We start from the raw sequence: 27,474 nt of genomic DNA, 5'->3' as shown, positions 1-27,474 counted from the left end.
TTAGCATCTAAATTTATAAAGATAAAATTAGCTGAACAACAAAAAGACACAGAGAGTAATATAATAGTGGTAGGAGGTTTCAGTGTCCCTCTGTCAGTAATGAACAGGTCTAAAGGAAAGTGCAACAAAGGGGAAAATAGGAAATTGAACAAATTGGTGGAGAAACTAGAGATAAGAGACTTATGGTGTTTTCTAAATGAAACTGTTAAGGAATATATGGCTTAGCACCATGTGGGACTTTTACAGAAATTGACTGTGTATTAGGGTCCAGATATATTGCAAGGAAATTTTAAAGATAGAAATAGTAAACATATTTATCACAGGCCATAATATAATTAAAAATAGTAATCAGCTCAGGGAACATAAACAAATGACAGACCCAAATGGAAACTTAACAGTGAAATCCTAAAAAATGAATGAGTTGGAAAACAAATTATAGAAACAATAGTTATGTTAAAGAAAATTATAATGATGAAACCACATATAGAAATTTGGAGTTGTAGTTAAAATAGTCCTGGGGAAAAAAGCATATCTTTACAAACAAATATTGACAAAAGTAGAAAAAGAGAGGATTAATGAACTGGATATGCATTTTAAAAATTAGAAAGCTAATAAATAAACCTAAAATACGCACCAAAGAGATGTTAAAAATTGTAGGAGAAATAAATCGGAAACAAACAAAAAGACCCCTATAGGAATAAGTAAAACCAAAAATTGATTCTGATAAAGTTGATAAACTGTTAACCAATATGATTTTTTTAAAAGGATGAAAATTAAATCAGTATAATGATAGACAAGGTAAAATAACACAATGCAAAATAAAAGAATTATAAGAACCCACTACAGCATAGTTATGTACTAACAAAACTGAGAACAAATTAAAGGAATATCTTACAAAATATAAAACACGTAAACTAACAGAAGACCAAATAGAGGTCTTCAGGAATCTGACCTCAGAAAAGGAAGTAGATCTCTCTGTAAAGGACTACCAGAGTGGGAAACAGCTCCTGTTGCTGATGCCTGGACAGTGCAGTTCTATAAACGTTTAAAGAACAATTTGTACCAATGCGCTACAAGTTATTCTCAAAAATTGAGAAAGAAGACTCCCCACTCGATTCCTATTGTGAGACAAAGCTAGCCCTAATACCCAAACCAAGGAAGGACAAAACACAGAACTGTATACACCAGTATCATTTGTGAATATCAATGAAAAGTTTTTAAAGAAAATCTTATCAGACAGACTGCAATGATTCATCCCAGAAATCATTCATCGTGGCCAATTTAGTTTTATACCAGTGATCCAAAGATAGTTCAACGTTAGGAAGACAGTCAACATAATTGTATTTTAAAAATCTAAAAATACACAATTATCTCAATAGATGTAGAAAAAGCCTTTGACAAAATACCACACTCCTATATGATAAAAACCTACAGAATGTAGAGGATTTTTTTTTAAAAATCATAGTATTCAAAAACAAAAACATGTATCTTATGCAATGAGGATACACTAGAACCTTTTCTAGACCATATAGATTCCATATAGAAGTAAATTCCACATAGAAATAAAGCACAAAGGTGCCTACTCTTTCCAGTTTTACTTGATATGGTTCTGGAAATGCTAGTAACAGCAATAAGACAAGAGAAAGAAGTGAAGGGTGCAAAGAGAAGATAAAACCATCTTTGTTTGCTGACTATGTGATGGTTAACTTAGAAAATCCTAGGGAATCAACAAATATATTAATTTAGACAATATCTGCAGTGAAGATGCAAGTGACTCTAGGCAAGTCGCTTAACCCCAGTTGCCTCCAAAAATAAAATCAACAGCATTTCAATATAATAAAATCCAAGAGGCAATAATAGAAAAGGAAATCCCATCCCAAGTAACCACAAAATACATGAACTACCTGAGATCAATCCACCAAAGCACACTAAATACTTTTATAAAGGCTATTTTAAAATGCTCCTAAAAAAAGAATAAATGAGTGGAAGAATATTGTTCATGGCTTGGTCGTGCCAGTATAATAAAAATGGCAATACCACCACAGTTAATGCACACTTTTAATATTACATCAATCAAATTATCAAAGGGATATTTTACAGAACTTGATAAAATAATAAATTCATTTGGGAAAATAAAGAGATCTAAAATATCAAGGGAAATAATGAAAAAAGGGAGGAATGAAAGGGGAGTAGCACTTCTAGACCTCAAACTATATTATAAAGCAACAGTCATCAAAATCATTTGGTATTGATTAAGAAAAACAGAGGGAGATCAATGGGCCAGATTAGACTAGGGACAATCAGAAACACTGGACTTAATAACCCAGTGTTCAATGAAGCACAAAACAAAATTTACTTAGAAAAGAACTCTCTATTTGATTAAAACTACTGGGAAATCTGTAGAGCAGTCTGAGAAATTAGACCAATTATTATTTAGGTCAACACCTAACACCATATTCCATAATACATTCTAAATGTATTCCATAATACATTCATATTAAAGATCACGCTTTTAAAAAATTAGAAGAGAAGCAGATCATATATTACCACTGTGGGTAGGAGATGTATTAGCAATCAAAGGTTGGAGGCAATTATAGAAAATAAATAGGTAACTTTGATTACATGAAACTGAAAAGTTGCACAGACAAAATTAATGAATCTAGAATGAAAAGGGAAGTGGCTGAAGGGGAAAAAAATCTTTGTATAAAATTTCTCTGATAAGGATTTGGTATCCAAGACATAGGAGCAATTAATGTGTGTATACATGCATATATACACATATGTACGATACATATATGTACACATGCCTGTTAACATATGTATATATGTATACACTCATTAGTCAGTCATTTTTTTCAGTCATGTCCAACTCCTCATTTGGGGTTTTCTTGGCAGAGATACTAGAGTGTTTTGCCATTTCCTTCTTCAGCTCATTTTTTTTTTTTGAGGCAATGGGGGTTAAGTGACTTGCCCAGGGTCACACAGCTAGTAAGTATCAAGTGTCTGAGGCCAGATTTGAACTCAGGTCCTCCTGACTCCAGGGCCATTGCTGTATCCACTGCGCCACCTCGCCGCCCCTCTTCAACTCATTTTACAGATGAGGAAATGGAGACAAATGGTGAAGTGACTTGCCCAGGGCCACACAACTAGTTAAGTGCTTCAGGCCAGGTTTGAACTCAGAAAGATGATTCTTCCTTATTCTAGGCCCAGCGCTCTAGCCACTGAGCCACAAATGAACACTCAAGTTGAGGGGAAAAAATGTGTGTGTAGATGTATGTGAATGAATTTGTTCACGATCTCCTCTCCCTCCCTACAGCCCCCTGCCTGTCCAGAAGCCACCAGAGTGTCACTCCTTTGACTCTGAGCTGCTGCTGCTGCTGCATCAGGGCCAGTTTGGAGAACTGCTTTACCCTGTTTCAATCCCTGATACTCCTTTTCCAGGCATTTTTAGGCTAGAAGTGCTGTAGACCATCATTTTTCTGGCACTTATACTTTCTGTTAACCATCTTCCTTTTATTAGAATGTCTGATAAACACCAGCAATGCTATTTTGTTTTTTCTTTTTGTCTTTTTCTTTTTTTTGCAGGTCAATGGGGGTTAAGTGACTTGTCCAGGGTCACACAGCTAGTAAGTGTCAAGTGTCTGAGGCTGGATTTGAACTCGGATACTCCTGAATCCAGGGCCAGTGCTTTATCTGCTGCGCCACCTAGCCACCCCCAGCAGCAATGCTATTTTGATATTGAGGCAAACATTTAAAAAATGAAATTAGACGTGACAAATAACCAGTGATATCCAGAAATCATATTCACAGTATTCCTAAGTCTTTATCTCCCTTTTTATCTTCCTCTAGTTAAACTTGGTTTTTCTTACATGTTAGCATTTACAAAAGGAACAAAAACCTAATTTTTTTCTTTCTTTTTTCCTTTTTTTTTTTTTAGTTTTCAACATTTGTTTATGTCAGATTGCCAATTTCAAATTTTTCTCCCTCCCTCCCCTCTCTCCCCCCCTCCCCTAGACAGCAGGTAATCTGATATAGGTTTTATATATATATATATATATATAATAACATTAAACATATTTCTTCATTGGTCATGTTAAAAGAGAAGAATCGGAGCAAAAAAGGAAAAACCTCCAAAAAGAAAAACAACGGTACCCAAAACAAAAGAAATAGTATGGGGGCAGCTAGGTGGCGCAGTGGATGGAGCACTGGCCCTGGAGTCAGGAGGACCTGAGTTCAAATCCGGCCTCAGACACTTAACACTTACTAGCTGTGTGACCCTGGGCAAGTCACTTAACCCCAATTGCCTTACTAAAAAAAAAAGGAAAAAAAAAAAGAAATAGTATGGTCCAACGAGCATCCATATTCCACAAAAAACTATTTTTGAGTTTTATTCTTTCCCGTTTCATTTATTTGCTAGCATTACGGGAGTATTGTTTTCTAGGATTTGCCACATTTTAGCCGATCATTTATTTATTTATTTTAAAATCTTGTTTTGTTTTGTTTTTTAGTGAGGCAATTGGGGTTAAGTGACTTGCCCAGGGTCACACAGCTAGTAAGTGTCAAGTGTCTGAGGCCAAATTTGAACTCAGGTCCTCCTGACTCCAGGGCCGGTGCTCTATCTACTGTGCCACCTAGCTGCCCCCTATTTTTAAATCTTAATGGTATTTTTTACAGTTACATGTAAAGATAGTTTTCAGCATTCAGTTTTATAAGATTTTGAGTTCCAAATTTTTCTCCTTCCCTTACATCCCTCCTCCTTCCCCAAGATGGCAAGCAATCTGATACAGGTTATATATGTACAATCACATTAAACATATTTCTACATTAGTCATGTTGCGAAAAAAGAATCAGAAAAAAGGGAAAAACCTCAAAAAAGAAAAAACAACACAAAAAGTAAAAATAGTATGGTTCAATCTGCATTCAGATCCCACAATCCTTTTTCTAAATGTGAAGAGCATTTTCCACCATGAATTCCTTGGAATTGTCTTGCATCATTGTTTTGCTGAGAAGCTCTAAGTCTATCACAGCTGATCATCACACAGTGTGGCTGTTACTGTGTACAGTGTTCTCCTGGTTCTGCTCACTTTACTCAGCAAGCTGATCGTTTCAACAGACTTGTCAGCTAGCCTGGGACCCAGACCAAAATCGGTAACATTGGAAAAAGGGTTTTCCCAGACAAGTTCCAAACAACTTATTTCCACATGATCTTTGGGACCATCATAGAGATGAGGGTTCTCCATTGGGGTTAAATTTCTAGTGCCTTTACATAGCAGCCAGTCTTCTCAGAAGGCCCTCCGTGTGGAAAGATACAGTGAGTCAGCATTCTCTGTGCCTGTCTGCTTTGGACACTGTTTGGCCAGGGGAGCCTCTGAGTGCTCCTGGAAAATTTCTAGGACCAGGTTGTAGCACTGTGCGGACTAGCACGGCCAATGAAGTCACAGGTCCTGTCTGTCTCCTGGCCTTTAGGTGTCAGAGTGCCTAATTTTTTTTTTTTTTTTGCATGGCAGGGAGGGTTAAATGACTTGCCCTGGGTCACACAGCTAGTAAGTGTCAAGTGTCTGAGGCCAGATTTGAATTTAGGGTCTCCTGAATCCAGGGCTGGTGCTTTATCCACTGTGCCACTTAGTAGCCCCCAGAGTGCCTAATTTGGCATCAGGAAGAACTGAGTTCAGGTGCTGCTCATTTAGCTGTGTGATCCTGGGCAAGTCATTTAACCCTCTGCCTCAGTTTCCTCAACTGCAAAATGGAAACAATAATAGCATCTACCGCATAGTTATTATGAAGTTACTGTGAAATGAGTTAATATATGTAAAGCATTTTGCAAACCAGAAAGTCCTCTGCCCATACTATTGATTATCATCATCTATCATTATCCTCTGCTGCCCAGTAAGGATCATTATGTGATTGTCTTGGTCACGTAAGGTGACGTAAGTGGCAAATTGACTATTTATAGGATGATTTCTGTGAATCCGTTCGGGTTTTCCCTCCCGTTTTTCTTTCTCCTTGACCACCAAGAAAAATAGCTTTCTTTGGAAGTATGCATTAGGAGAGAGCAAAGGCAGGGAGGGACAACTATTGCTGACATTCTTAAACTGACCAGAACGAGCAACTTCATGACAAAACGGATGACTCGTTTTAAAGCCAAGAAGAAGGAACTCGGTAACTAAACCAAAAGCATAATTAGTAGCATTTTAAAATGCACATTGTAAAATAGAATGTGTATGGTTAGAAAAATAATTTTATCAATATTTTGAGGAGATTTTTATAACTTGAAAGGTTAATGTTCTGTGAAATATTCCTTTCATGGAAAGTAAACTATGTGTTATGGCAAAGAACTGCAAAGATTTTCAGGTACACTTTATTTTCCCTTCAAAATATATCCCCCTACCCCACCTTAGCTTTGACTCTGACTTTCCTCTGAAAGCCCCAAGAAGGCCTGGCTCCACGCCGCAGACTGCTGTGTTGTGTTGCACGGTTGGATCTGCTCCGTCTCACATGTCTGCTTCAGTGATGGAGAGTTTGGGAGTGGGAGGGAATGCCTCAATTAAAAAAGTGCTTCAAATTCATAGGGAAACAGTGATCTGTTTCATGTGAATAAGTGGTTCCACTCCGAAAATATCCCATTTTTTATAGGGATTCCACAACCTTCTCCAAATACAAATAAAACAAAAGTGGGGGTAGCTCACGAGCCCCAGAGTGGGGGGGGGTGTACTCTAGCCAGGCTTGTTGTGCAGTTGAGAGCCATTGGAAGAGGTTTTTTGTTTGCCTTTATGTGATAATTTTATTGTTGTGTATTTGGAATTAAATGTTTTCGTTACTTAAATATTCATAGAACATATGATCACTTTCTGTTTCTATAAATTGAAGCTTTTGATAGCCCTTTTCCTAGTTGTGTTTATCATTTAAATATTGTACGGATAGTTGGCATCACCTACCATGCTTGTATGTGTGTGTTTGTATGTATATATGTGTATACATGTGGGTTAGAGATCCATATTTATGAGCATTTCTGATCTCTTGTGTTTGTGTGTGTATAAAGGAAGAGAAACAAGCTCCACCGAAGAATCCAACCAAGGGATGGCTTTCTCTCTAGTTGAATATGGAGGCCACAGGGACAGATGAAGTTGACAAGCTAAAAACTAAATTTATGTCAGCTTGGAACAACATGAAATACAGTAAGTGTCGCTATTGATCTTGTGAAATTATTTAAACTGAAAGAAAATCTTTGATGCCATTTCTAATCTGTCTAAAATCAGCCGGTGGACAAAGGGCAGGGCTCTCACTCAAGCAGAAATTGAGTCCCACTCTTTCCTCAGACATTTACTGGTGGTGTGATACTCGAGCTCTTCCATCCTCAGTTTCCCCATCTGTAAAATGATGATCCTAATAGCACCAACTTCACAGGATTGTAGTGAGAATCAGTGAGATCTTGGATCTAAAGGCCGTGCTTTGGAAACCACAAAGTGCTAGGGAAATGTCAGTTCTTCTTGTTTGATGGAGGGTCTACTTCAGGTTAAAAAAGATTTGCATATGACCGTTTCCTCTGCGGGGTCACTGTTGTGTAAGGTCCCCGGGATGGGGCATCATAGTGAGGTTCTTCTGATCTCTGAACATTGTTTGCTGGCAGGGAGCGTGGCCCCTGTGAGAATGTGGCAACTCCCACAATGTGTTCATTCTTTAAGCAAAGGCTGTGAGGGAACAGTGAAGAGGTGACGCTTGTCCAGCTCTTTACGGTTTTCAGAGCAGGGCTCATGGGGTGTTGAAGAGCCCAGAGTCTCTGCCGTGCTGGGACCAGTGACAGAGCCACGGATGTTTAGCTGGGAGGAAGGAGCATGTCAGGGGGAGCTGACGGGAGAATCCCTTGGGCCGCCACGGCGGGGGGGCGGGGTGTGATGGCGTGGTGGGGAGACTGATCAGGAGGCCGAGGAGAAGTGATGGGGGCTGCAGTAAGGGTGAGTGACTGGAAGAGAGGCTCTAGAAGTAGAAACAGCGAGCCTTGGCAGTTGGCGAATCCCACGGCACTGCCAACTTGGGAGAGTTGGAGAATGGCGCCTTGGACAGATCCAGGGAAGTTTGGAGGAGTGAGTCGGGGGAAGTGGATGAGCTCAGTTTGGGATAAGCTGAGTTTGAGGTGCCTTTGGGAGGCGGGACCGAAATGCAGGGCAGAGGCTGGTGCGCTAGATGTAGCTCTATGAGTCATCTGCATCGAGCCGATCATTCAGCCTTCAGGATCCTGGATGGAACCTTGGGGAATGTGCGTAGTTAGGGCACGGGAGGGATGATGAGCCGGCAAAGGAGAAGGAGAAGGAGCCGAGGTGAGACAGGTAGGAGAGCAGTGACTGCTCAGAGAGGAGAGGGCGGTCAGCAGTGTCAGATGTGGGATGAAGACAGAGAAGGGACCGTCCGGTCTGGCATGTAAGAGGTCGTCGGTAACTGAGACCCCGATGGCAAGTTGTTGAGGAACAAGAGGAAGGACGTGCCGGCAATGACTATGGGCAGTTTTTCCCGGGAGTTTGGTTGACAAATAGAGAAGAAAGAGAGGGTAGTGGAAGGGGTGGCAAGGACTGCAGAAGGTTGTTTGAGAATCCAGGAGGTTTGAACATATTTCTAGGCAATAGGGAAGGAACCTGTGGTAGGGAGAAGGTGAAGACCAAGGAGGGAGGGTTAAAGAGAGGCCAGTCTGCTGGAGGAGAGGGGAGGGATGGCCCAAGGACACAGGTCGGCCTTGGAAGCAAGAAAGGCCATCCCATCACCAGAGACCGGTGAGAAAAAAGCATGGGGGACAACTTCCAAGAGTTTTGAGTGCCTGGCACATAGTAGGCATTTAATAAATGTTTGTTGGTTGAGAAAAGAAGAGGAGAAGGAACCCATGGGTGGTCTCAGTTTGCTCATAAAATAAGAGACAAGGGGGCAGCGAGGTGGCGCAGTGCATAGAGCACCGGCCCTGGAGTCAGGAGGACCTGAGTTCAAATCCGGCCTCAGACACTTAACATGTACTAGCTGTGTGACCCTGGGAAAGTCACTTAACCCCAATTGCCTCACCCCCCCCCCCAAAAAAAAAAGAGACAAGATCCTCAATAGAAAGGGAGGTGTGTGAGAGTCTTGAGGAGTGTTCGGAAAAGTTCTGTGGGATATGATTGAGGGCCCCACTTAGGGAGAAAGTGCTGCCTTGCTGCACCGAGAGTTTGTCGTGTACCTGCTCCACACGTTGGCCTGCCTTCCTCCAGTTCAGTTCAAGGGCACGTGAGTGGGACCTGAGGAGACCCAGAGGGGCTGGCGTTGGCAAGGGCTTAGCAGGGATGGGGCAGAGTGCGAGGGATCCGGAAGTAGGAGAGGGTGGAGCTGAACTGGGCATTATAACGGGCAGCGGGTAAGGTCGGAGAAGGGTAGAGGCTTCAGGAGGTGGGGAGAGGCGGAGGGGCACAGGGAGGGGGGGATAGGCTGGGGAGGGGTGAGGCATAGGGAGGGGGGGATAGGCTGGGGAGGGGTCAGGCACAGGGAGGGGGGGATAGGCTGGGGAGAGGCGGAGGGGCACAGGGAGGGGGGGATAGGCTGGGGAGGGGTCAGGCACAGGGAGGGGGTGATGGAGGAATGTTGCAGCCTTTCCTCAGGGCACTGGAGCACTTGTGGGGGACGGTGAGCTCTGGGGGTCCCCATGGCTGGGAGGGAGGGGGTTGTTTGTGGGATTGAGAATACTGAGGGACTGGGAGGGTGGGGCGGATGGGTGAGGCACCCTAGGACAAGGGCAGGGACCGGGAGGAGGGGGCTCCAGTAGACAGCGGTCACCGGGCTCTAGGTGGGGCGGAACATGTTGATAGGGAGTGTCTGAGGAGGAGAAGTTTTTGAGGGAGAGTCTGGAATGAGGGTGAGGAGCAGGGAGGAATTGGACTTCCCCTCGAGGTCCAGTATGTTGGGCCTTGTCAGCGAAGCCACAAGCAGGCTGGAGGGGACGGCCAGGGATAGGGTGACTTCTGGGGGTGGCTGGGTCTCTGTGAGAGGGAGCCAGTGGCACGAGGATCAGTCAACCAGGGAGCGTTTGTGAAGCGCTTGCTCTGCCAGGCCTGCACGGAGTGCTGGGCATAGGAAGAATGCCCTCAGGGGCTCACGTCGGGGTGGGGGGCAGATAGATGAGGACAAGGAGCCTTGGAGAGGGGAAGGAGGCAGAGGGGTTGGGAAGGCCTCTTGCCAAGGAGGAAGCCGGGGGTATTGAGGCCAGGCGAGCAGGGAGAAGGGGGGCATTCAAGGCAAGGGGGACAGGCTATGGAGTCCCTGCGGTTGTGTGAGGAGGAGGGGGCTGGTCTCCCAAGGCCAGTATGACTGGATCCGAGAGGGAGGAGAGGGCAAGGGTCAGAGCGACCGACCGTCGTTCCTCCGGGAGCAGGAATTCCCGAGGTGGGCGCCGATGGAAAGGCTGGGAGAGCTGGTGAGGGGGCCGTGAGTTGTGTGGAAGTCATGCGAGGATGGTGACAGAGATGCTCACAGGCTCTGCAGGGGATGTTCTCGTGGGACAAGAGCCAGGGCTGCCCTTGGGTCAGAGCGGGCAGGCCGTGCTGCAGGGGAGAAAAGGGTGCCTGGTCTGGGGGACTGGTGCTGGCTGTTTGTCTCGGAAAGGTTGTTTGAGCCCTTTGTGCCCTGAGCCACTTCATCAGAACACCCTGGGTCGAGAATTCGGCTGAGTTCTCTGGCCCTTTCTACAGAAGGCACATTGACTTGTCTGCCATTTTCTTTGTTGGTACAGCGTGGCTTTCTTTAGAACACTTGATTTTAGTGAAAATGAATGAGCACAAAAGACCTTTGTCTTGATTTGTGTTCAGATATTTTCCCTCCTTCTCACATATACTGTGATAATTGTCAATCTCCTGGGGTTGGGCAGAGAAAAATGCTTTTGTCATTTTAAACTCGCCATGTTTTTATGATGAAGCCTTCTCTTTTCCCCTCTTTCTCTAGGCTGGGTGTTGAAAACAAAGACGTATTTCAGCAGGAGTTCACCGGTATTATTGCTGGGGAAGTGTTATCATTTCAAGTCTGAAGGTGAGAGTCCCAAGTTTGTAAACAGCTTTGACATTTTTTCTAGAAGTTCAGCGTGAATATTTGCTTCTCTTAAATTATTTGCATTGTTCCTGGTGACTTGGTCTTGGCCTGTCGTCTTCAGTATTTACACTCCTCTGTGACGGTTTGCACTTAATAACATGCTGCCCTGTCCTATGGGTTTCTATTTCAAACCATTTCTCTCCTCCCTGATGACAGACTATCTAAGGCAGGAACCCAGTCTTAGGCTCCTTTTGTATTCTTCAGAGACCTTGTCAGTTCCTGGAGACGAGCAGTCAGTAGTCAGTAAACATTTATTAGCACCTGCTATGTGCCAAGTACTGTGCTAAGTGCTGGAGGCACAAAAAAGGAAGAGAAAGTGCCTGCCCTCAAGGACTTTACAGTCTAATGGGGAGACAATACACAGAGAGAAGCCAGGTTGGGGTCAGAGTGTTTGAGGGGGCCCCCTACGATGAGGGCTCGGAGTAAAGGAAAAGGCCGCGTGAAGGGCCTGTGAAAGCTCATAGCCAATGGGCTTTGAGGGCCTTCTCGAGCCTTTGCAATCTGGCTTCCCATCTCGTCATTCCGCTCACATGGTCTCCTCCACACTGACCTCTCTGCAGCATTTGGCCCCATGGACCGCCGTCCATCTTCCCATAGCCCTTTGGGATGGATCCACAGCCACTGAGCGTTGTCTGGAGAGCGCTGGTGTTCACAAGAAGGGGTTCTGTGGCAGTGGACAGTTTGGGGTTGTTGGAAGCACTTCAGAATTTCCAAAGTGAAGTCGAGCCGGATATCTTTTTCCTACTTAATTCTGGACTCAGTTTATTTTCCATCTGGAGTGCTTATCCAAGATACGCGTATTGATGGACTCATTACGTGGGCCCTCATCCAACTGCATGTCATTATCTGAGCAAGATGCATTTTTAATCTGGCTAGTTTTTGCAGTGGCTTTACCAGTGTCTTTTATGTTACTGGGAATTTCAACAAGGAGGTTTTGTGTTGTTGAACTCAGCAATTGAAACGAGCAGATTTATGAAGTACCTACACAGGTGAGAATGAAGGAGCCTTCTTGCGACTGGGGAGACAGTATGTAGATAGTTGAGTCAGTACACACTCAAACAAGGGTGGGATGGCAAGGAGGGCCTAGTAACGGGGCCTGGGGACCCAGCCCTCAAACTGAGCTGAGAAGGGAGTGAAGGATTGATTTCTAGACATGGAGGTGAGTGGAGAGATGAATGGAGAGACATCCATGAAGTGCCTACTGTGGGCTGAGTCAGCAGGTGCCAAGCCCTGTGGCTCTGATTATGTCTAAAATGATAAGTTCCCATAATCCAAGTCTCATATGATTTTAAAAGTTGAGGATAATAGTGATCTCAAAAAACGTGAATGTGCCTAGACTCAGAATATAATATACAATTATGCAATAATTCCAAATAATAACCTTTTTTTTACTAAGTATACAATTACTTTTGTGAAAAATCAGAACATATTTTAATACAAGTTAAAACACAATCTTAAAAGAATATGAATCTCTACAAAAATAAGCCCGTACTAATGAGTTCAAAATGTAGTTGGCAAACCCTTATGTAACATTTAAACTGACTTTTTTTTTTAAATTAAATTTACCTCCCATGATCGCGTCTGAAATTTTAGTGTGAGCATTCGCCTCAAGCACAGCTCAATTTAGCATATTTCTACCCGCTGAAAACTTACTGTATTTCATTTACAAGTAGTGACTGGGGTGACTTCCAGTGGGGTGATCTTAGAGTTGGTGATGTATGAAATGAAGTAAACCAGTAGCCATCATTGCCACTGATCACGAAATCACCACCATGTTTTAGGTTTGTATGATGCCTCACCATTTACAAAGCACTTCAGTTGACAGCATCCCTTACAGCAGTCTCGTGCAGTCAGCAGGATGGGTGCTGTTGTTCCCACAGATACTTCTTTTACAGAGTATACGATTTGCCTGATGTTCTGCAGCTAATTAGTGTGGGAGCCTGGGAGGGAATGGGTCCCTTGGCCGAGCTGCCCGTGGTTAGGCCCCTGGCTGTAGTGCAAGCCTCCTGCTTTTGTCTTTCAGAAGACGAGGAGACACCGCCTGTCAGATCGAGATGGGCAGTAGAGAATGACCACGTGGTCATTTCAGGGAACGTAGAAGAATTTCGTCGAGATTTCATTTCTAGAATATGGCTGACCTATAGGGAAGAGTTCCCGCAGATTGAGGGCTCCGCGTTGACCACAGACTGCGGCTGGGGCTGCACTTTGAGAACCGGCCAGATGCTCCTGGCGCAAGGGCTCATTCTCCATTTCCTTGGCAGAGGTAAAGTGACCCCCTTTAACTCCCGAGACTTTCTAACGCTTCCTGAGGGTTGTTTCCTGGACTCCCTCGGGCCAGGTAAGTTCAATGTGTGCTATTCCTTGTCCCCACTGCCTTCCTCTTAAACACATTTTTTATCTAAGCCTTTTGAAAAAGTCCGCTGTATTTCTGGTTAGCCCTCCCCTCCCCCAATAGTTTTCCTGGCAATAAAGAATTTTTTTAGCAGAACCGGCTGAAAGGTCGATCAATTCTAATGGCGCATGCAGCACTTCTCCCCCACAGCCCTCCACCCTCTCTCTGTCTGTCTCCCTCTGTCTCCTCTTCCCTCCCCTCCATCTCTGAGTCTGTCCTCTCATCCCCGAGTGTGTGATTTTCCTGGTTCTGCTTCCTTCTGTTCGCACAAAGCTTTGGGGTTCCCCTTGGCCGTGTGGGCCCCGAGACAGGAGCCAAGCTCCTCGCCGGGCCTGCCCCCCTCTCCTTCCTGCTCCCCATCATGCTCTTGTTTGGTGATTGAGGTTCATTACATTGCTGGGCAGGAGTTGCCATTAACAGTCATAGTGTACTCTTCCTTCTGTGTTGTACTTCAGCTGATGGGTGGCTTTCTTTTCCGCCCTTCCTTGTCCTCCAACCTCCCATCATGCAGATAGCGGCCCTCCTCCCCCCTCCTCTCTGCCCTGTGCTGGGGCCCAAGCAGCCAGGACCTCTTTCCTGGAAGTTCTCTTTGGTCCCACTGCTTGTGTGCCAGTCCTAGCTGGTTACAGGCAGCTGCCCGCTCATGCCCCGCCATGCACCTCCTCTGGGCTCTGTTCCCAAACAGTTACTTAGAGGGACTCTGTGAAAGCTGCCAGGGAGACCTGGCTGCAGTCAGGAAGAGCTGGATTCGAGTCCTGCCCCCTGACTATCCTGGCGGTGTGCTGGAGGGCAAGTCCCTCCACACACTATAGGTAAAAAGTGTCAAGAAAGGGCCCTGGGTGAGGGAGCTCCTCGGATGTCCCCCTGAAGCCCCAGCTCCCCCGCCGGGCCCCCATCTGCCTTTGAGCGCTGCTGTTTTTGTAATGCATTGAAATCGAAGTGATTTTCATTTTTGTGATTGTTAAATTGCTGCCCATCTTCAGCATGTAGGAAGGCTGTGTGATTCGCAGGGACTCTCAAGGGTATCACACCAAAGTCTAACTTTAGTGGTTTTTCCTCGGGTATTTCAGCTAGTTTAGAATCTTTCCTACCAACATAGCCAGCCATGCTTCAGTTTGATTTCTTTCTGAAGGATCTACTCTAATGCGGATGTTTTTTGTTTTTTACTCTTAAACTTTGAGATATGATTCATGGGTTAGTCATGATTTTAGTTCATCTTTTTTAGGAAAACTACATTATCTGGTTATGCAGCTGTAATATTTACTTACCAAAGTGCGTATTGGTGAGCCGAGTTTGGAAACTTTTCTATTACGTGTGTGTACACACACACATACAAGCATACATACATACATACACATTACAAATGTGTTATAAGGCTGCAATAGAAAGAATGCTTCCTATCATTTAGCTAATAGAGGGGGTTTAAGACGGTAGGACAGATTACGAAAGGATGTGGTGAAATAATTTTCTTTGAAAATCTTTCTGTTTTTCTGAGGCAGTTTTGCTCTCGTCCGTCCTGTGATGGTGGCCCAGTACTGGATGAGTTCTTAAGGTCCTCATGGGCCTCCTTTCTGCTTCTGTGACTCATTTTGTCCACTTAGAATCAAATCTGTGCTTGCTACGTTTGTCTATATCGTATTTAAGCCTTTGCAGACTTAGTATTTGTTCTTACTCGACAATTCCTCCTTCCTCAAACCTCTTGCCATCCCAGGAAAGTAACTTAGTACACCCCCCTGAGGTGACTGTGTCTGACAGCTTATGTAACGGTCCGCTGTGGTCTGGCCTCTCTCGGCTGAGAAGAGTGAGACGTGTTTCATCATCTGCCTTCTGCAAACAAGATTGCAGACTTTCGCTTGGAGTTAGGCTAAAGAAGTAGAGTTACTCCCTTTCCCCCATGAGAGTTCCAGGATGTGAGAGCCGGGAGGGGAGACTGTCTGGTTCAGGGATGCTCACACCACGTGTGGCACGGACTCCTTTGGGTGAAATCTATGTGGCCGTGCTCAGAACCATGTTTCTAGTTAATTTAGTCAATAGAAGGAAATGCTCATTGTCATCTGGAGATTAAGGTGAGAAAAGATGTAAGTTTTCCCCCATTCACATTTATGAACCCCCTGAAATCCCAGATTAAGAATCTAGTCTATTCCCATAACTGAGACCCAGAGTAGCTGTGACTCACTCAAGGTCAAACATCGGGGTAGAGTTGGGACACATGTGACCAGAATTCAGATCTCAGTCCCAGCCAGGTTCTCTTTCAGGTGTATTTTATCATGATGCCGCTATAGTTTTTTGGAAAAAGAAAATCTTATAGAAAAAAAAGCAACACCTGATGTTTAATCTCTAAGTACAGAAAAATATTAGTCTTTTATAACTGCTTTGCTATTTTCAAATATCATAAATTTTGTTCTGTTCTCTTGTGGAATCTGCTTTGCTTTTTTTTTTTTTTTTAAGTGAGGCAGTTGGGGTTAAGTGACTTGCCCAGGGTCACACAGCTAGTAAGTGTTAAGTGTCTGAGGTTGGATTTGAACCCAGGTACTCCTGACTCCAGGGCCGGTGCTCTATCCACTGCACCACCTAGCTGTGCCACCCCCCGCTTTGCTTTTTGACAGTAAAGACTGTGTGGTTGGTAGAGAGAGTTGTAGTTATTTATTGGTAATTGTGGTCTGCTCAATACAAGGTACAGTTACTGGTTTTAATAGGCTTAGTTTCTGTTTAGTCTTGTTAAAGTTTGGTTGTTAAAAACATGAAAACCCTGTTTTGAAACCACTGTAGCCTGGACCTGGCCAGATGCACTGGACATTGAAAACTCAGATTCTGAATCGTGGACTTCTCACACAGTAAAAAAACTCACAGCGTCATTTGAAGCGTCCCTTACGGGAGAAAGGATGCCCAAAGTCCCCTCATCCGCTCTTAAAGAAACACACAGGAGGGACTCTGACGATGAAGGCAGAAATGAGGGCTGCCACAGGAAGATCATCTCGTGGTTTGGAGACTCTCCATTGACCTGCTTTGGCCTGCATCAGCTGATTGAATATGGGAAGAAGTCTGGGAAAATGGCTGGAGATTGGTATGGCCCAGCTGTTGTTGCACACATTTTAAGGTAAAATTCTCTTAAAATTCTCATCATATGTTATAGCTTGTCAGACAGAACTGAGGGGATGAGGAGAGGGGAGAAGTAGGGGGGAAACAGAGAAGAGAGAGATAGAAACAGAGAGAGAGAGAGACAGACAGACAGACAGACAGAAACAAACAGAGAAAGAAGGGGGGAGGGATATTAAGAATTCAAGAGATTCCCTCCAGATATATCAGATCTTTTAATTTTTAAGTTATATGACATAACTGTAAAGAGTTCTTCTTATTTGCAAAGCAAAGAAAGCTCAGTAGAGTTTCAGCTTAGTGTGCCCATTCATGCCCCACTCAGTTTATTTACTGAGACATGCCACTTTCCCCCTTGTTGGTTGCAAATGTCCAAGGTCTCTTTAAAGCTCAGCTTTCAGTCGATAGAGCACCTTATTGAAATGTTCTAAAAACTAACAACTCTTTCAACCTTGGAACATGCATAACATTATAGATTTTTTTTTTAATACTGTAACCTGGGGGCTGTAATGTACTGATAGTGTAATGAAATGTCAGAGCTAAAATTGATGTTTTCAGCATTTCTTTGCACACATCAGATTCTTGTGAACTGTAAATGTATGGGACTATTAATATTATAATTATATCATAGTAAAAGTAAAGGGTCTGTGACATTCAATGTGGGCGGAAAAAAGTCGAAAGTCAAATTTCACTATACTTTGCCTTTTTATGTGCCATTTATTTGGATACTTCTTGATTTTTTGTTTTTTATGGTCTTAGGTGTTCTGTGCATGTCCCAGTATTGTCATAAATGGAATCATTAATATGTCATCCAAGTATAAGAGGTCAAGGTGCAGATGTAAATTATTCCAGTTAGACACATCGATCCATTTAAAATTTTTCTTAAGTCTCGACTCATGGCTTCCTGAGCTTAGACATTTTACAAACCAGACCATTCAAATGGAAGGATTAGCTCCTGTTGTCTAGTTTTTGTTTCTTCAGCGTAATAACCAAGTGATATTTATTATCCCCAAGTTGGCCTAGCACTTATGAAAAGGAGAGTCATTCCTAAGCTCATTTCTACCCTCCAGGGCTCCTCTCATGATGACAGCACGGACTGGAGCACATTCCTCTCGAACCCGATTTAATTGATAGAATAAAGGAATCCTAGATAACACTGACAGAAATACTTTTGGGGAGCTGATCTCTTTATGATTATTTCCCTTGTGTATCTTGTCATAGCTTGTATACCTTCAGCTGGAAACTCACCTCTTCAGGTCGTAAGGGTTCCTGAATAATTAAAAAAAGCATCTTAATAGTATTTTCTTTTTTTTTTTCCAGTTACACATAAAGATCGTTTTTAACAATCATTTTTTATAAGATTTTGAGTCCCAAATTTTTCTCCCTCCTTCCCTTCTCTTTACTCTCCCCAAGGCAGCAACCAATCTGATATAGTTACATATGTACAACCATGTTAAACATATTTGCACATTAGTCATGTCGTGGAAGAAGAATCAGAATGAAAGGGGAGAACCTCAAGAAAGAAAAAACTAAAAAGGTGAAAATAGTCTGGTGCTGCCTGCCTTCTGAATACAGCTTTAAAATCCAGCTGCTGTTAAAAGAGCTTCGGGAAAAGACTCTGTAGAGCTAACACGGGCACGCCCACCGTATGGGTGCGTGTTTCCCATTCGGCTTCCATACCTGATGCTATTGGCATGGATGCTCCCCGAGAGAGATTGGGGTTGAGCTCACTTCATTGTCCTGTAGTCAGCCATGAAAGGAGATGGGCAGCACCCACAGCCATCCCTGGTCCCAAGGCTGAAGCCTCTCAAGCTTGGGAGCAATTGGTAGCCTTTGCTTCCTGCTGGATGGGCTTTGGTAAAGCAGAACTGTGTCCTCACCTTGAGGCCACCTGATTGTTCTCCCCCTCCCCTTCTCTCCATCCTTTCCCCCTTCCTCTCTCCCTTCTCTCCTTTCTCTTCTCTCTCCTCCTCCCCCTGCTTCCCTTTCCTCATTCTCTTCTGCTCCCTCCTCCCTTCCCCCCATCCCCTTCCCTCTGCTCTTCCCCTCCTTCTTAATGAATCTGAGGCTTCAGAATAGTCTACGTTTCTTTTGAGTCTCTCATTCCTTATTCTCGACCTATGTTTTCTGATATATGTATTGCCATCCTTGCTTATTTCCATGTTGGTGTGATGTCACCAAGTATCAAAGTTTATATTAATTTGAAGGGTATTTTGAAGTTTTTTGTAGAACTTTCCTGCCATTAATTCTTAACTTCATGGTTGTGACCCAAGATCTCTGTCTACCTCAGTACTTACTTCCCAAGGTGGTTGTGAGGATTCAATGAGATCTTATTTTTTTTTTTTGCAGGGCAATGAAGGTTAAGTGACTTGCCCAGGGTCACAGAGCTAGAACATGTCCAGTGTCTGAGGTCGGATTTGAACTCAAGTCCTTCTGTTTTTGTTTTTGTTTTTTGGTGAGGCAGTTGGGGTTAAGTGACTTGCCCAGGGTCACACAGCTAGTAAGTGTTAAGTGTCTGAGGCTGGATTTGAACCCAGGTCCTCCTGACTCCAGGGCCAGTGCTCTATCCACTGCGCCACCTAGCTGCCCCCGAGATCATATTTTTAAAATGCTCTGCAGACCTTAAAAGCACTACCTATATAAACATGAGCTCTTATAGTTTGTGTATGCACTGACATTTTCTTCTTGGTCGTCTTTCCTGCTGAGGTAACCAGATGTCCCCCAGAATAACATTTCTTGTTGCCTTTGGACACTCTAAAGCCGACTCTGCCTGGTTCTTTGCTCCCCTCTCCAAGGAGAACTTGTGATCGGGTCCTTCCATTTAGCTGCAGTTTCCTTTTTCGTTCTGATTTTGTTTATAGGGAGAATGTCGAGATGAATGTGATTCATTTCCTGTACTCACTGATCAGTGGACAAGCACAAGCCTTATTTTAAAAATTTATTCAGGAGCCCTTGCGACCCTGGGAGGCGAATTTGCTACTGATGGTATAAAAGCTGTGACAAGATTCATAGGGAAAGTAACCACAGAGAGAGAGACTAGGTCAACTCCTGAAAAGTATTTCTGTTGGTGTTATCTGGGAGATCTCTGTCTTCTCCAGATTGAATTGTTCTGTGGATTGACAACCAAGTTAGAGTTTGTAGATGGTTTAGCAGCTGGCATTCTTTGCACCCTCTGACCTCTCCTCTGCCATTGTCACCTTCAGGGTAGTGAAGGGAGCTATAGCAACTCATTTTTATTAGTCTTTGGTTCCAGGGCTGTTATGGCCCAAGCATTCAGCACCAAGGCCAGTCTCCTGGCTCTGACCCTTGGGAAGCAGACTTGATTTACCCCCAGGGCCAGTGCACCCTCCTAGAGTTCATGTTCTGTTGGCAGAGCCTTCCAAGAACCTACACTTGTCTCTGCACCACACGTCTTTGGAGCCGTACTTTATTTCATTAGCGAGGCTGGGTTTTTTTGAATAATATAAGGTAGTATTTCAACTCCTTTGAAAAGAATCCTGTTATTTTTCCCCTGCACATAGTAGGAACTTAAAAAAATGCTTTTGTTGCATTTGAATTCATTGGGATGAACACTCGAAATGCAGAAGGTGTTTGCAAAGTGCTGTATGTGATACTGGGTCCTCATATAGCCCTGGAAAGTAAGTTCTGTTATTATCCCTTACGTTATCCTTGAAAACACCAAGACTGAGAGATGTTATGAGAATTGCAGTCCAGAGGGAAACTCTCTGCGTTGGTTGAGGTTAAGTGGTCTTTGGTTACCGCCTAAAAATTCTGTTTAATATTTTAAAGGAGAATCCTGTATTTCCCCTTATTTTATAGAAAAGCTGTTGAAGAGGCACGACACCCTGATTTACAAGGAATAACAGTTTACGTTGCTCAGGATTGTACAGGTGGGTCGTCATACAGTTAATTCTTGCCTGGGTCAAATATACAGAATCAGTTTATCCTGTGGGTTAAAGCTTGAGTTCCTCGTAGCATTTGTAGGCACTTGGAGGATGCTGTGTCTTAGTACCTTACACATAGTACACAATCAGGACAAATTTATGCATGAAAAAGTCAATATTGTAACGCGAATTTCCCTCTTAAAAGCTTGACTTTGAAATAGGCATTTATTATATATCTAGGGAAACGTTTGCCAGCTAACTTTTCACTAAGTTAGTGATTTTTAGGGAAGAAAAAGTATTCTCACATCATCTTTCAAGGGGCTGTGTTTTGTGGTTTGGCAGTAAAATCTTGCTCTCTGTGACCATTTCTGTGCTTCTTACTTGCTGTCTGTGTTATTTTTTATTTAATTATTAATAGATGTGGGCAATTAGGTGGTGCAGTGGATAAGGCACCGGCCCTGAATTCAGGAGGACCTGAGTTCAAATCCAGCCTTAGACACTTGACACTTACTAGCTGTGTGACCCTGGGCAAGTCACTTAACCCTCATTGCCCCACAAAAAAACAAACAAACAAACAAAAAAAGGACTAATCATTAATAGATAAAAATATTTTGGAACTTTATTGGGGTTGAAATAGAGGCCTTGATTTCCTGAGAACATTTTTTAAAAATGCCCAAATGGAGATACCTCATATAGGGTTAGTTTTGTTTTTTTAAATAATACTAATGCCTTCAGTGCATTTGAATGCCCGAAATGGTAAGCATCATTTGTGATGTATGGGGTTTGAGTGCTTGTGATGCTCCTCATGCTTTTTTAGACTAGAGGAGACATGGCTGTTCCTAAGGCTCCTAGGTATGAGACTGGAGCAGGTCTTAGAGGGTCTAAACTCCACCTGAGGTGTAAACCCCGTGTCCAGCGTCCTCAGCAGGTGGATTGGTCACCACCCTCTGCTTTAAACTCTGAAGTGATTGGTTCCATTTTGGGGCAGGTGGTCTTTATATTGAGCTAAAGTCTGCCTCCCTACAAATCCCGATGAGTGTGCCAGTGTTTGCTGTTGGGTGCTAAATAGAAGGAGTCTGGTTAGTCCCCTCTTGTGTGATAGCCCTTCAAAGAAATATTCAAAGGTAGAACCATATCCCCTTGTTGCTTGTAACTTTATGAGAAACCAAGACACAGTACAGCAAATCCAAATGAATAAAAAAATAGAGGGCAATGTGAAATATCTCCTTGGAAAAACAGCTGACCTGGAAAATAGATCCAGAAGAGATCATTTGAAAATCATTGGACTACCTGAAAACCATGACTAAAATAAGAGTTTAGATAGCATCTTCCAAGAGATTATCAGGAAAAACTGCCCTAATATTCTAGAAGTAGAAGGTAAAATAGAAATTAAAAGAATCCACCAATCACTTCTAGAAAGAGCTCCCAAAAGGAAAACCTCCAGGAATATTATAGCCAAATTCCAGAACTCCCAAGTCAAGGAGAAAATATTGCAAGCAGCGAGAAAAAAAAAGAAATACAAATACTGTTGCTGTTATATGTTATCTCATTGTTGTCATTCTATATAATGAAATTATTGATGATGACCGTGATTTGCTCTTTAACCCACTCATTCTTTAAGATTAGGTTCATTTCCAATTAATTTCTAATCTGTTTCAGTGGTCCCTTATTAAATATAATTTTTATTGCATTGTGATCTGAAAAGGATGCATTTAATATTTTTGCTTTTCTACATTTGGCTATAAAGTTTTTTATACCCTAACATATGGTCAATATTTGGAAAGGGACCATGTACCACTAGGGAAAAGGTATATTCCTTTCTGTTCCCATTCAGTTTTTTCCAGATGTCTATCATATCTAGTTTATCTAAGATTTTATTCATCTCCTTGACTTCTTATTTATTTTTGGTTAGATTTAACTAGTTCTGAGAGGGGAAGGTTGAAGTCACCATTCTTATAGTTTTGCTATCTATTTCCACCATTTAGCTTTTCTTTTAAAATTTGGATGCTATAGTATTTGGTGCATACAGGTTTAGTATTGATATTACTTCATTATCTATGGTAATATCATAATGTAGTTTCCCTATATAGCTTTTTAAATTAAATCTCTTTTTGCTTTAACTTTGTCTGAGGTCATGATAGCTACCCTTTGCTTTTTTTGTATCAGCTGAAGCGTAATAAATTTGATGTCAGCCCCTTATTTTTACTCCGTGTGTATCTCTCATTTTTAAATGTATTTCTGGTAAATAACATATTGTTGGATTTTAGTTTTTAATCCATTCTGCTATCCATTTTTGTTTTATGGGTGAGTTTGTCCCATTCACATTCAAAGTTATACTTACTAGTTGTGTGTTTCTCTCCATCCTATTTAGACTCATTGTTTATCTTTCTCCCTCTCTTTTTACCCTATCTGTTCCCCCTCAATGTTCTAATTTACTTGTTCCACACCCCTTCTAAAAATCTCGCCCTTATCCTTTCCCTTGACTCTTCTTAAAGTCCCTCTCTTATCATCTTCCTTTACCTTCCTACTTTTTGATCTGCATACACTCTGAAGAGTCCCTCCCTTATCCTATCCTCTTGCCCTCCTATTTCTTTGTAAGTTAAGACTTTTATATTTTGTACCCTTTTAGCTGTATTGTTATGCCCTCCTTAATTAATTATTTAATTGTTCTGAGGAGAATAAGGTTCTAGCACTACCAACCCTCCACCCCTTCCTGCTTCCACTGCTTCCATTCAAGCCTTTTTGTATGAGATAATTGCTCCATTTTACCTCTCCCTACCCCATTTTATTTTTTAGGGCCATCTTGTCATACTCAACTCAATTCTAAGCCTTCCATCTATGTGTGCTCTTTCACACTACCCAAGTAATGATCCCATTCTTTACAGTTACAGATATAAGAAGTAAACTGTTTGGGGCAGCTAGGTGGCACAGTGGATAAAGCACTGGCCCTGGATTCAGGAGGACCTGAATTCAAATCCGGCCTCAGACACTTGACTCGTACTAGCTGTGTGACCCTGGGCAAGTCACTTAACCCCAATTTCCTCACCAAAAAAAAAAAAAAAGAAGTAAACTGTTTGACCCTATTGAATCCCTCGTCATTGGTCTTTAGTGTTTACTCCCTTGGGTTTCTCAGTTATGTACTCTACTTTCCTCCAGTTTGCTCATATCATTTTTCTAATGTGAATTGGTTAGACTTCATTACTCTTCTGCTCAAAACCATGCAGCGGCTTTCCATTGCCTACTGAGTAAAGTTGACTCATAAAGGCCTTCATGGACTTCCACAACTTGACCATCTCTCACCTTTTGGGCCCCATTTCAGAAGAGCGGTATCCTCGCTCTTTTTCTGATCTTGGCCCCTCTGCTGTTTGTGTGCGGCCCTCCACACCTTTCAGTCCCATCTCTGCCATCAGCCTCCTCCTTCCTGGCCCTGCCAGCTCCTGGCTCCTCCGTGCATCCCTGAAGGAGTGATCCACACCTTCCTGAGAATCTCAGTTTACTCGAGCCAGCTGTCCAAGGGACTTATTTTCTAATTTAGAGTCATTTGTGTGCTTCTTCCTCATGTTATATTGTAAATTCCTGGAGGCTCATGGACTATATAATTTTTCATTTTTGTAACCCCAGTTCCTGACATAATAAGTTAATAAGGGCAGATGGTGGCACAGTACACAGAGCACTGGACCTGGAGTTAGGAAGACCTGAATTCAAATCCTGCCTTAGATACCTGCAGTGTGACTCATCCTTATAACAGTACGTACCTGGAAGGATTGTTTTGAGGATTAAATGAGATACTATTTGTACACTGCCTGGCACATAGTAAGAGCTTAATAAATAACTTGTTTCTTCCCCTTAACAAATGTTTGTTGAATTTGAATGTATGTGAGTTCTCTCTCTTCATTTGAAGTAGGTTTTAAAGATTTTGTATCAAGGCCTGTAGGAGCAATGCTAATTGCCTGTGCTGAGGCAGCTGAGAATGGCAGTGGAGTCGGGAGAAAAGCAGTGGCGTTTTCTATGCCCCTCTGCTGGGCATGCCAATGGAACTGTTCCTTTGTCTCGGTAGTTGGAATTCCAGTTTACGGCGATAGTAGAAACCTCTTAGAAATGGAGATTCACTTGACTGGGATGTATTGGGAGAACAGAGCAGCAGAAGACAGGAGGTCCTCAGAAAGCCGGAATAAATAGCCTTGAATTTGCCGTGATAAGAAACTGTCATAATATCAGATTTAGGCCTGGAAGGGACTTCCCCTTCATTGAATGGATGAGGAAACTAAGACCCGGAGCAGGAGGTCAGAGAAGGGACTCATCCCAGGCACGTTTTACTTCAAATCCGTGTTCTTTCCGTTCTATTGTGTTACCTCCAATGAGCATTGCCAGGAGCCCCCATACTATGTGTCTTAGCCTCTGTCTGGGTGAGGGGACAGAACTAGAAAGACCGTGGAGTAGTTTGCAGAGTCCAGATCTGAGATGGGGGGCTTGATCTTGTTGAGTGTTGCGGGGGGGGGGGGGCAGGGTGGAGGTATTTGGTAATCAGCAATTAGGCTCTGGAAGATCCCAAGAGTTTAGAGGAGGAAAACTGATTGTGATGTTACGTACCAGGAAGTCTGGGGTGGGGAAGGGACGCTTGAGAATCTTGGCATATTTAGCTTAAAAGGAGTTTGAGACATTGTTGTCTCTCTCTTGGGGGATAGAGAGATAAACTGGGCAGTGAAAAGAAGTCCAGAGAAAAATGATCTTGGAGTCATTTGTCTTTTGGGTTTTTTTGGCAGGGCAATGAGGGTCAAGTGACTTGCCCAGGGTCACCCACCTAGTAAGTGTCAAGTGTCTGAGGCCGGGTTTGAACTCAGGTCTTCCTGAATCCAGGGCTGTTGCTTTATCCACTACACCACCTAGCTGCCCCCAGATCTTGAAGTCATTTGTATGGAAATCTAATGTATACTAATTGTGTTTTTTTCCAGTTTACAAGGCTGATGTCATTGACAAACAGTGCATTTCTACGGGCTCTGAGAGTACAGAAGACAAAGCGGTTATTATATTAGTTCCTGTTCGACTCGGAGGGGAGAGAACCAACATGGACTACTTAGAATTTGTGAAGGTGTGAGATCAGAGGCCCATCACTGTTTATGGTTATTTTTATCTATTTCTTTTTTTATTTTTTTCCATCAAAGCATTTTATTATTTTCCAGTGACATGTAAAGATAATTTTCAACATTTGTTTTCATAAGATTTTTAGTTCCACATTTTCCTCCTTCCCTCCCTCCTCCCCAAGACAGAAAGCAATGGGATATAGGTTATACATGTACAATCACCTTAAACATATTTCTGCGTTAATCAGGTTGTGAAAGAAGAATTAGAACAAAAGGGAAAAACCTCAACAAAGAAAAAAAAAGCCAAAAAATAGAAACAGTAGGTCCATCATTTTTTTTTTTTTTGTGAGGCAATTGGGGTTAAGTGACTTTCCCAGGGTCACAGAGCTAGTTAAGTGTTAAGTGTCTGAGGCCGGATTTGAACTCAGGTACTCCTGACTCCAGGGCCGGTGCTCTATCCACTGCGCCACCTAGCTGCCCCGGTCCATCATTTTTAAAAACAGCCATACTGGCAAATAGGAGCAAATACTATGGTTGGCAAGTCTTCTTTCTATTAAATGTGTAGGGATGATGTTATAGATCTAAGTTGTAAAGTTTGACTTTAGCGATTTTAAATTTCAGTATTACGAGATCAGACAGAATTGAAGAGCACACAGTGTTCTGAGGCAAAGTGGAAAGATCTACTTTATTTTCTTCAGAGCCACCTGGAGAGAGGCAGTAATTACAAACAAATTCTAGTTATAGTTCACGTCACCTGCCTTTGCTACTTTTTAAGGTGTAGATAAATGTCTTTGTGTATAACTCAGATCTAAATTAAACCACTGAAAATGATCAGATATTGAAACACAGACTTCTCTATGGACATCAGATTATTTTTTCTTCCTATTGATTTGTTTTCTGGTGCTGTCGTGAGGTCAATAAGAGAAGATTAGAATGGTTTTTTTATAAAGGTAGAAGTGATGGGGTGAGCTAGCAGCTGAGGGAGATGCCAGGAAGAAATGCTTAGTGGGAGGGGAGAGGAAAAACCTGAAAAGAGCCATATTTAACTCTGATTGGGCAGGGTCAGGCTCCAAAGCCCTGGTGTCCAGCTCAAATAGAAACTGGGGCCACCCAACCATATGTAGGCATCTCTGTGGGTCGGCTGCAGATTGACTCAGAATACCACACATGAACATTATCCATGTTCAGTGGCATTTTTGTTCATTTTGTTAAATGTTGCCCCAGTGACGTTTTTGTCTGGTTCTGGGGCTGCCTGGGCATGTTAGACACACCTGCTTGAAAGCTGCTCTGTCTCTTATTAAAGCCTCACTCTTATGCCCATTGGGGTGCAGGAGGGATTCTGGGGGTTGGCAGCCCTTCCTTCAGAATTCTCAAGCTTGTAAAGCCTCTGGGGGGGGGACCTTGACCCAGGCTTTGTGTTTCTGGTCTGAGGACTTGCCCAGAAGTACCCCCAGGTTGGCTGCAGGGCGATGGACTTGGCACCCTGCCTAGAGTGGAGGCACCACACCTGGAGGGCAGTGGCCCTTCCAAAGACTGTGTTTAATTCTTTCTCCTTCCACCGCAAGACTTGGTCCAGTCCCTTCTTCTTGTAGAGGTGACTTTTGTCTTCTTGAGTGCCCAGCGGGTTTTTGAGACTGGCACTCACCGCGGTGTCCTGGAGTTTTACACACTCAGTCCTGATGAAGGAGTCGTGCACAGTGCGAGCTTTCTCCCTCCTCCCGCTGCTGACCCTTTCCCCAGGGTTTTGTGAGGTTTTCTTTTTCCACAACTTCAGATCTTTCTAAGAGCTCGGAAGGTACAGAGAACAGTGTTTTCTCTTAGTCCTGTTCAGTCTGTGTCCTTGGCCACCACTCTGCATCCTTTTCCCTGTCATTGCCCCAGGGTATTGATGGTCCACTTCACTTGTTCACTGTGGCAAAGGGGACATCTGTTT

The 27,474-nt window shown here is 43.1% G+C and overlaps 1 protein-coding gene across 6 annotated transcripts in view; it reads left to right on the top strand.

Moving 5' to 3' along the window:
* ATG4C (autophagy related 4C cysteine peptidase) overlaps window positions 1–27,474 on the top strand; it is a 76,329-nt gene that overhangs the window by 16,729 nt on the left and 32,126 nt on the right. For 5 of the 6 annotated variants that reach the window (XM_043962672.1, XM_043962671.1, XM_043962673.1 and 2 more), the window contains 6 exons: window positions 7,040–7,175; window positions 10,948–11,031; window positions 13,115–13,354; window positions 16,253–16,580; window positions 20,396–20,466; window positions 25,413–25,549. In XM_043962672.1, the coding sequence (XP_043818607.1) occupies window positions 7,100–7,175; window positions 10,948–11,031; window positions 13,115–13,354; window positions 16,253–16,580; window positions 20,396–20,466; window positions 25,413–25,549 (936 nt within the window). In that variant the 5' untranslated portion in view covers window positions 7,040–7,099. The remainder of the gene's footprint in view (window positions 1–7,039; window positions 7,176–10,947; window positions 11,032–13,114; window positions 13,355–16,252; window positions 16,581–20,395; window positions 20,467–25,412; window positions 25,550–27,474) is intronic. The other variant, XM_043962676.1, reaches the window with a different exon arrangement.

The sequence above is a fragment of the Dromiciops gliroides genome, chromosome 4, assembly GCF_019393635.1.
Source record: "Dromiciops gliroides isolate mDroGli1 chromosome 4, mDroGli1.pri, whole genome shotgun sequence".
NCBI lineage: Eukaryota > Metazoa > Chordata > Mammalia > Microbiotheria > Microbiotheriidae > Dromiciops > Dromiciops gliroides.
Note: the sequence above shows the minus strand (reverse complement) of the source record. Positions and strands in the feature narration are given on the sequence as shown.